This window comes from Littorina saxatilis, linkage group LG14 (genome assembly GCF_037325665.1).
Source record: "Littorina saxatilis isolate snail1 linkage group LG14, US_GU_Lsax_2.0, whole genome shotgun sequence".
NCBI lineage: Eukaryota > Metazoa > Mollusca > Gastropoda > Littorinimorpha > Littorinidae > Littorina > Littorina saxatilis.
This window is the reverse complement of record NC_090258.1, coordinates 15361510-15372035: the sequence shown is the minus strand read 5'-3', so window position 1 is coordinate 15372035 and position 10526 is coordinate 15361510. Positions and strand designations below refer to the sequence as shown.

Sequence of the window (10526 nt, the reverse complement as noted above, 5' to 3'; positions counted from 1 at the left end):
ACACAGATAGAGAGAATGTGTGTGTGTGTGAGAGAGAGGGACAGAGAGAGGAGAGAGAGAGAGAAAGAGAGAGAGGGAGAGAGAAAGAGAGAGGAGAGAGAGAGAAAGAGAGAGGAGAGAGAGAGAAAGAGAGAGAGAGAGAAAGAGAGAGAGAGAAAGAGAGAGAGAGAGAAAGAGAGAGAGAGAGAGAGAGAGAGAGAGAGAGAGAGAGAGAGAGAGAGAGAGAGAGAGAGAGAGAGAATGTTTGTTTTTGTATCCAATCATGGGTGAAATACCATTGCCTCTCTCCCTATATCACCCACAAGGTCTACCCTGCAGTAAAATCAGCTATGAATAGACTCTGGAATTCTGTCACAATTACTTATGGGTTTGTTTTGGGTTATGAAGGGAAAGGGGATTACAAGTCAGTGTGTATTTTAGAAGTGAGGACATTTCGTGGTGATAAAGTAAGATACTTTTGTTTGCTGTTGGCCTATGTAGGGCAGCTCTAACCAGACTGTGACAGTGAGGGGTGGGAGAGGTGGGTGCTGGAAAGAGTGGGGAGGGAGGAACAAGATTGTTTGTTCATTGTTGTTTCTGATGCCAGGGGGTAATAGGAGATTCAGCATCAAGTTGATCTTAATCTCTCTGAGGAATCTGATAGATTTCAGAATGGGATGTTTGAGTCATGTACTGCCCGATCAGAACTGTGTTGATTGGTCTGTTTAGCCGAATGTGTCACTTTTGTCTACTTCTGTGTGTGTGTGTGTGAGAGAGAGAGAGAGAAAGAGAGAGTGAGTGTATGTGTGTGTGTGTGTGCGTGTGCGCGCGCATAAGTGTGTCTGTGATTTGTTCTCTTGTATTGACATTGCATTTGTGGTGTGTAAGATTACAGTGTATTTCTGCCTTTGTGTACTTACAACCTCAAAAGTTGAGTTAGATCTGTCTTTCCTCATTGCTTATGTGAGTGCCCATTCATGTACTGTGTATTTTTTGCACTGAGTATTACAGTGTGTGTGTCTCTGTGTGTTGCAGGCTGATCAAGAAGCACAGATGCTATGAGCAAGGAGGACAAACCGCCCCCCAGTCCCAACCATGGACTCTTTGACCCCAGCCATCTACTTGGTCAGTTCACATACGGTAACGGTGTGTGAGAGGGTGTGTGTGTGTGTGTGTGTTTGTATGTGCGTGCGTGCATGTGTGTGGGTACGGTCTGTGTGTGTGTGTGTGTGCACAATTGTGTAAAAAAAGCAACATCAGGTGTTCGGAGAACCACTCTTGCAAGCCAGAATTTGCTGAACATGCACAGGTCAAAACATTTGCTAAACGCACTCAAACATGGAATTTTGCAGAACCACTCATTCAATATAAAAAGTGTTCCATAGCTGAATTGTGCACAATAACATGAGTACAAAACAACAATGCCAGATAGAACTGACTAAACATCACTGTGTAAAATGACAAGGATAAAACACTATTCTTCCAAACAGATGAAAAAAAAAAGAATTTTACCAAATCACATTCGTAAAAAAGATTTTTTCAAAAAGACAAAATAAAAATAATCTGTTATAGCAGAAGGCAATTTTTTTTTTTCTGACTCAAAGCAAATAGTCAGAAACACCAAACATGTGTAGTGCAATAGAGCTGCTGTTTGACTTTCTGCTAACGATTTGAGGCAGCCAAATATTCTGCAGAAACCGTGTGGAAAAGAAACAGAAATGATGCCAGTCCAAGTTTATAACCTCAAGAAATAAAACTGAAATGTGCCCAATATCTTTTAAGGAACAAATCAATAAAAAAACAATTAAAAAAGCAATGCTATTGTGGGAAAATGGGCAAGACTTGTATAAGGGAAATAACTGCGTAATGTTTTGCATGTTTTCTCAGGCCAAGAAGTGGGTTCATGCTGTCACAGACATGCATTATTCAGGGTGTTCTCCTGTTTATTCTCTTGTTGAAGGTGCATGTTCTGTTGCTTTTGTTTACTCAATGGGGGTTAGGAATGGGGGAGGGGGGGGGGAGGGGGGCTATGTTGATGAGTTAATATTTTGTTATCTGTGAGTGTGTAACTGATTATATTTTTTATTTTACTTTTTGTCAGTAATGAGAGACTGTGTGTGTGTGTGTCTGTCTGTGTGTGTGTGTCTGTCTGTGACTGTATTTGTCTGTCTGTGAGTTTTATGCTAATTTAAGCAAAGTAATTGAACATTTCAACTTGAAAAACTGAGTCATGAACTATTTCTTCTATCCTTGTCCAACCTGTATGTTAATTACAGGTGCACCTGGCCTAGGTCTGGCAGCAGGATTACCGTTTCCTCACCTGGCTCACATTCCCTACCCATGGATGGCCAGACCCGCCTACCCCCCTGCCGCCCTCTTCGGGGGACTGGGGGGCATCCCCTCCCCCCTCCTGGCCCACGGGCTTCCCCACACCTCTGCCGCGGAGTTTGGTAAGACTGGTGACGCTGAGTATACATTATTAATGTTACAACTTGAGTTAGTAAAGCTGAGTATACACAGACCTGGGATCCCATACGATTTCGTCGTATTTTGTACGCATGATTGTCTAGAATATGATCAGTAAGGTCAGTGGACAAAAAACCGACGAGAACAATTCCTAGACTGCTTTTCTTCACAAGCGCATCCCGAAGCTGATCCAGTATTTTGACACATGATTACAGTTTTTGTCAGTAAACATTGAAAGAAGCATTTGTTTTAAATGTATTGGTAAACTTAATTAACGGTGCGACGGACGCGTGTGAAGCATGTTTGAATCATGGTTGTTCAAATGTGTGGAGTACGCTCAATTTTTCTAAAAATACACCAAGTTTGTTTGAGAATTCTCCAAGTGCTAAACAGGGGTTCCCAGGTCTGTATACATTATCAATTTTATAATTTGAGTAGAATGATACTTAGTAATAGTAGAGTGGAAGTGTGGGTGGGGGGGGGGGGGGGGGGAAGGGATTGAAGTAAAAGAAGGTGGAAGGGGATGGGGAAGGAGAGTGTATAAGTGCACGGGCTTACTTGCGCTGGTAAAAAAAAATGTCCTAGAGAACAAAGATATATTTCATCATTTTGGGGAAATAGTGGACTAGGACATTAGTGCTAAATTTGGTTTTCACTGATGAAAACTCAACTGCCTTAAAGTAGACAGGAATGATACAGATCTTTTCTTGGAACTAAAGGAGATATTCCAATTTAAAAATGGAAATGGATGGTAGGAGACTTTGGTATCAGTGATTGAATTATAACATACATACGGTATTTCTCTGTTCGGTGAATGAAAGCAAAGCAAGGGAAGTATCAGTGTAAAGCAACCCTGACTTCAAACTGTTATGACAGGAAGCATCAAGGGAAGTAATCAGTGTAAAGCAACCCTGATTTCAAACTGTTATGACAGGAAGCATCAAGGGAAGTAATCAGTGTAAAGCAACCCTGACTTCAAACTGTTATGACAAGAAGCATCAAGGGAAGTAATCAGTGTAAAGCAACCCTGACTTCAAACTTTTATGACAGGAAGCATCACGTTAGTATTACAAGAAGGATAAGAGTTTGGTGGATGTTTAGAACACTAAATTGAGAATTAATAAGTATACAGATATATTAATTAGTTGTAAAAAAAAATGTAAAAAAATTCATGGGTAATTTAGCTTAAAAGCCATGAATGTAGAACGAGCTCTGTTGAAGAAGATTGTTTCAAAATCGTGTCTTCTTTGTCAAGGTTGTCCTTATACCTGAAGGTTAAAGATGATAATAGAAAAATAAATTAATAAATACTTTGAATTTATAAGAAGATTGCTAGTATGGGTGTTTGTTCCTGTGTCCTGAATTCTTTGCCACAGTGCTCATTGTATAGTATGCCTAAACAGGACAAGGAGAAAGAAAGAACAAAATGTTAAGGGAAGGTAAATCAGAAATAACCATTCACAAATTGATAGTAGAGTGCTGTCCCTTGCCCACCAGGTGGGGCTGAGTGGTGGCGAGCTGCCTCCGAGCACGTTCGGCGCAGCGATCTTTTCATGACCAGTTTGGGGCCCCCCCTTACACCAACTTTGAGCACGCTAAACGTAGAGGGCAGCAAGAGTGGGCTTGAGTTTCTATTGGCAGCACCACCCTCTGGTGGCGACAAACGTAAGCGACTGGTCGCACAGGGTAGAGAATAGACAAGCTCTGGAAATAACTCTAAGAGATATTTTTGGCTGTGGAGTAGTTGCGCCTCTTTGAATAAGGCAGTGAAACAATCGCCCTCGACATGTAGACTGAAGCGATCATTGCCACAGGCACCTCCAAACCCACCAACTTGCATCGGTCCCGCATAGGCAAATTGGTTGAAGGGACGTTAACAAAAACAAAAACAAAAACATCCAGACCCAGCCCCCATTCCTACCTCCAGTTCCCACAGCCCTTCTCATCAGAATCTGCGTCCAAGTCCTCTGAAGCAGTGAATAGCGAAGTCCAATGAGCAAACTTTCCACAGAGAAGGGCATCATAATGAGCAAACTTTCCACAGAGAAGGGCATCATAATGAGCAAACTTTCCACAGAGAAGGGCATCATAATGAGCAAACTTTCCACAGAGAAGGGCATCATAATGACCAGACAACTGCACTATAATCACATGGGGGCGCATTATTCACTGTGGTGCCACAATCGCTTCAGTCTACATAAATCAGCGTTGATTGCTTGCCTCACTGTTTACAAGGGGCGCAACTCTCCCACAGCCAATACAAACCTGCACAGAGTTATTTCAGGACATTGTCTTCTCCGTTTTTTTGATGTGTCGTTTTGAAAGACCTGCGCACAAGTTATTGTTCCTTGATTTGCAGAAATTTTTGGTAGTATGTGGAATTGTTAGTAATTGTATGTGATATGCTTATCTTAAGTTTTTTTTAGTTTTTTTTAGTGATTGTCATTGTACACAATTGAAGTTATATTTCTTTGTGTCTCAGTTTTATTTCTCTTTTTGTCCTTTGTTTTGTATTTGACTAAATATTTTTCTTTGATTCATTTCCACTTCGGCTTGAAGCATCTTCAGATTGCTTCTGCTCTTCATACTCCTGTCCCCACAATGTAAAAGAAATCTTTTTTGAAAAGTTAGAATCACCATTTGTATTTAAAGTTGCCTCAGAATGTTCAGGAGAACGCATTGAAAACAAAAACTGCTTTATGTTTTTCTTTAATAATAACACACAGAGTCTGTGACTGAAAACTGTGCACAGGTCTTTTGATGAATCCGTTTTTTTCAAAATATGTTTTGGATTGTAACACTTGTAACACTCCCCCCCCCCCCCCCCCCCCCCCCCAATTTCTGTGTTTTTATATCATTTTGCTTCTTTTTAATCTGTCCATGTATTTAGTTCTTTCTTTGGGTTTGGCAATCTTTTTCCCCCAGATACTTGGCAGAATTTTAACAATTGAATATTGGCTGAACTAATTTTGTTTTTCATGTGTTCATTTGCCTAATCCAACATAAGTGAAGTGGGTTTTTTGAGTCACTTGAGAAAAAGTGACTCTATGTAATCGGTCAGTGTTAGTCTGTCCGGCCGGCCGGCCGTAGACACCACCTTAACGTTGGACTTTTCTCGGAAACTATCAAAGCGATCGGGCTCATATTTTGTTTAGTCGTGACCTCCAATGACCTCTACACTTTAACGATGGTTTCGTTGACCTTTGACCTTTTTCAAGGTCACAGGTCAGCGTCAAAGGAAAAATTAGACATTTTATATCTTTGACAAAGTTCATCGGATGTGATTGAAACTTTGTAGGATTATTCTTTACATCAAAGTATTTACATCTGTAGCCTTTTACGAACGTTATCAGAAAAACAAGGGAGATAACTAGCCTTTTCTGTTCGGCAACACACAACTTAACGTTGGGCTTTTCTCGGAAACTATAAAAGTGACCGGGCTCAAATTTTATGTGAACGTGACTCATTGTGTTGTGAATAGCAATTTCTTCCTGTCCATCTGATGCCTCATATAATATTCAGAACTGCGAAAGTGACTCGATCGAGCGTTTGCTCTTCTTGTTTAAATGTCTTTTTAATTGCTGCCTGTACATTTGAAGAACATCTGTCATCAGATTTGTAATTTTTGTAATTGAGCTGTGAAAGCAAGCTGTTTTTTTTTGTAAATATTTTTCTTGTGTTTGTTTAGATCTGCAGTCTTCTCTTCCTCCATTTATTTTTTGTCCTAAGGATATTGTTAGACATATTTGGTCATCGTTCATTTTGTATTTGCTTATTTTTAACGTTAAGAAAGAAATATGTGGCCTTTTTTTCTTTTCTTTTTTTGTGGACTTAGTGGGGGACCGTTGAAATGTTCAGATTTCAGGTCCGTAAATCCCTCTTTGAACACTTGTGATCTTCTGTGTATAAAATTACCCGATCTGATTTATTTCCTCAGTTTTGTTTCGGTTTGGTTGCCATAGAAACTCAAGCCCTTGTGTGCTGCTCTCTCTCTTCTTCCTGTGATGTGATGTCACTCTGACATGCTTATCCCCCGTAGTCATGCTTATCTCCCCATTTCTGGCTTATCTCCATTGAAATTCAAAATCATTTTATTACTGTTATTTGATACACCAGGCAGGCTTTATGGTATAATTATTTGTTTTTCTTGGTTACTATATGAAATAGATAAAATAATTTGAAAGCAACAAACTTTATAGTGGAGGTACGTTGTTTAGAGGAGCTAATAAAACGTCATTGTAGAAGGGATTTGATTGTGGCTTCGGGGTCATGAATAAAATTAATTGAACATGCTTTTGACAAAGGTAATGACATTCAGCATTTAACTTTCAAGTGATACTCACCACTGTAGGATGAATGCAAAAAGCTGTACTGTACATAAAACTGGGCTGAAAAGAGAATTTGTGTGTGGTTTTGGTGCAATGTTCCAAGTGAAGCAGCATTTAGGTTGTGTAGAAGTAGGTATGACGATTAGTTTTGCTTAGCTCAGTCATTTGCAAATCTGGACATAAAAATCAGGTTTAAAAAGGAAATTAAAAAAAAGAAAACATTTAAATTAATTACGGAGTGATAAGTCAGTGGAAAAAGAAAAAATGTTCAAATACCAATGACAACTGTTACACTGATTCTTGTTTTGAAGGTTTGACGGGTTCACAAATCAGTCTTTTTGAAGATTTTATTGTTTGTTCCTTAATCCAGCGGCGTTGTTCAACATGTCCAAGCACCTGACGGAACTCCCTTCCACCTCCACCTCCTCCCCTTCCCCCTCCAAACGCTCACGCACCCCCACCCCGGCTCCTGCCCATCAGAAATCCTCCTCCAAATCCTCCACCTCCTCCAAAGCCCCGCATCTGGCCTACCCACCGTTCACTTTGGACGGCAAGGACCCGTGGCATTTGAACGGCAGCGCCTTTAACCTCAAGGCTCTCTCCTCCCAAGACAACGGCGGTACCTCCTCTTCGTCTTCACGGAAACGCCGTCACAAGGACCAAAAGAGTTCGTCCAGGGAAGGTTCCAAGGTGGGAAGGCCGTCGCCGTTCAATGACTCCAAGCGATCAAGGGGAGGAGGAAGAGGAGAAGGGGAGAGAAGAGAAGGGGAGAGAAGAGGAGGACGGGCGGAGGTGGAGGAAGGGTGCGTGCTCAATTTGAGTAAATCGGCTCCCAGTGCGACTGTGACTTCCACCCCTCCGTCATCGCTGTCCAAATCTGCTTTGTTGCCGCCCCCTATGACGCCTGGTGTCGAGGATTTGTCTATGAAGGTGAGGTTTTTGTTCGAAACAATAAAATACAATATGATAAGGCCAAACAAAAATATATGTTGGTTTAGGGTATTTTTTCCCGCCGACCCTAAACCTTTTTTTTTATTTCTCAAAAAAAAAATTCCCCAAAACAACAACCTCTGGCACATTTTGCAAACCATACCAAGACTTAAAATATAAAAAAAAATTTTTTTTAACAAGCCGACCTACCCTATTTTTTGGGGGTCATGTTACCCTAAACCAACAGATATTTTTGTTTGGCCAAAGATACAATACAATACGATGTAAAATCTCTGTGTTTGGTTTGTTTGACACACATAATTTGAACTTGTATGTCAATTTGGCAATGAATACACTGTGCAAAGTCAAACATGCAACAAATCACAATGAAACATACAGGCAAAAACTTGCTCAGCTAATCAGTGATGCATGTCCATCTTTCTTTGTGATTCCAGAAGAAGACAAACAAGCCTGCGAGTAACACCACAAATGGAGCTGCTTACTCTGAAAGTGACAGCCCCAACGTAAGCTCGCCTGGGTCAGCTGATGTTAGCGACGATTCCGGCGATGAGTCTGACAGGGTACAGTTGGCCTTTGTTTTTATGCCGTTTGTGGTGTTAAGGGTGGGGGTAAATGTTGAGGGGGGGATAAGAGATTAGAGCTAGTAAAAATGCACAAGTTGTGCTGTTTTCTTGAAGCAATCTGTTTGTATTTTATTCAGGTGTGTGTGTGTGTGTGTGTGTGTGTGTGTGTGTGTGTGTGTGTGTGTGTGTGTGTGTGTGTGTGTGTGTGCATAGATAAGGGGAAGGAGGGGGGGAAGGGATTTATTTCAGTACATCTTAGGGGCAAATCATGAATTTTTTTTTTTTTATGTGTGTGGGCTTGAGCCAGTTTTGTGCAGCAGTGACTGAACATGTTTTTGTGAATACATTTTTTTTTATGAGGAGAGTAAAATCTTTGAGTCTTGAGTCTTGATGTCTTACTTAAAAAAGGTCTTTCTTTTAAACTGATCATAACCCTTCCACCACTTCTCCTTCCAGAACAAAGACAGACAACACAGGATTCAAATAGACGGAAGTCGTAAGCAGCTTCTGGCCGAACAAATTCGTCAGCAGTTGTTGGCCGGCGTCCTTCCCCCTTCCTCTTCCCCCTCCCCCTCCCATCAAGCCACACCCCTGGTCATTCCGTCGCTACGGTTACGGCACGAAAAGGAGAAGGATGGCAAGAAGCCGGAACCAGCGCACAACAGCCAGTTTCCACGTCTGAACTTTGCTCATGATGTAAGTGTGGTATTACTGGTGATGTTGGGCGCCTCCAATGAGAGGGCACCTCCCATGAAAGACACCTTATGTAGTCCCTTTGTCTTTTATCTTGACTAAAACTAACCTGTCGTGACAGGCCACCTGCAATGTGGGGACACCCTTTACCTAGTCTCTGAGGTGTCCTTTCATCACAGGTACCACTGGGTAGTATCTAGAGGAAGACAGATGAAAGAGATCAATAGAAGGAGAGTGAGAGAGACGTTTGAGAAAGCTGAAAGGTACTGAGAGACCTAAAGAAGGACAAAGGGCACTTGAGGGTGTGTGGGGGGGGGGGAGGGGGGGGGGTAGAGAGTGCAAGAGATTCAAAGTTAAAGAGAGACCTTGAAATAAGTCCGACAGTAACAGGAAGAATAGGATCATAAGTGAATGCAAAGTTTAAAAGTCTTAAAAAAAAAGGGGGGGGGGGGGGGGGAGGGAGTCCACTGTACTGAATAGGACTCCAAGTGAAACTTGTTACTGTATATTTCAGTACAACCATCCTGAGAGCTTGCTGCTTGAACGTGATTTGCTGGGTCTGCCGTCTACCTCGTCCGCTCTTCATGCTACCTCTTCGCACGCTGCGGCGTTTTCCTTCCTGCCAGAGGTACGTTAAACATGGTTGCTTAGCTCACAGGCCGTCATTTGCTCTGGGTAATAGACAATGTTCGGAAATAACTGCCGGGTTTGTATAGGATGTGAAAGAGTGAATACTCTTGCTTTTATTGAGGCAAACTTTTCCATGTGACATTATAGGCCAATCACAAGTCTGCACGGACCACGTGCGCAGACACACCCCTCGCTAGTGATTGGCCTATAGTGTCATGCCGGAAAGGGTGCCTCAGTTAAAAAAAAATATTATTCACTCTGTCACAACCCATACAAACCGAACCCGACAATGTTATTTCCAAACATCGTCGTTGTCATGTTGCACAAGGGGCGGGGATGTGGCTCAGTCGGTAGCGCGCTGGATTTGTATCCAGTTGGCCGCTGTCAGCGTGAGTTCGTCCCCACGTTCGGCGAGAGATTTATTTCTCAGAGTCAACTTTGTGTGCAGACTCTCCTCGGTGTCCGAACACCCCCCGTGTGTACACGCAAGCACGAAACCAAGTGCGCACGAAAAAGATCCTGTAATCCATGTCAGAGTTCGGTGGGTTATAGAAACACGAAAATACCCAGCATGCTTCCTCCGAAAGCGGCGTATGGCTGCCTAAATGGCGGGGTAAAAAACGGTCATACACGTAAAATTCCACTCGTGCAAAAAAAACCACGAGTGTACGTGGGAGTTTCAGCCCACGAATGCAGAAGAAGAAGAAGATGTTGCACAAGAAACCAAAATCACATCCGTAAGGTCTCAGTTTGACCCAAGACATGAGTGGGTATCTGGTTGAAGTTTTGAGGACAGTATTAATTAGGAATTGTTTTGGCATTTGTGTGGTCTTCTTGCTTCCAAGCTGGTCAAAGGGTGCATATGAATCATCTAGCATTTATGAATCATCTGAAGCTTCATTATTTTCCTGTTTTC

At 42.0% G+C, this 10526-nt stretch overlaps 1 protein-coding gene across 6 annotated transcripts in view; it reads left to right on the top strand.

Moving 5' to 3' along the window:
• Positions 1-10526, top strand: part of LOC138947213 (bromodomain adjacent to zinc finger domain protein 2B-like) — a 115973-nt gene that overhangs the window by 52307 nt on the left and 53140 nt on the right. For all 6 annotated transcript variants that reach the window (XM_070318650.1, XM_070318651.1, XM_070318649.1 and 3 more), the window contains exons 3-8: positions 1015-1104; positions 2256-2429; positions 7144-7703; positions 8159-8284; positions 8744-8983; positions 9495-9608. In XM_070318650.1, the coding sequence (XP_070174751.1) occupies positions 1038-1104; positions 2256-2429; positions 7144-7703; positions 8159-8284; positions 8744-8983; positions 9495-9608 (1281 nt within the window). In that variant the 5' untranslated portion in view covers positions 1015-1037. The remainder of the gene's footprint in view (positions 1-1014; positions 1105-2255; positions 2430-7143; positions 7704-8158; positions 8285-8743; positions 8984-9494; positions 9609-10526) is intronic.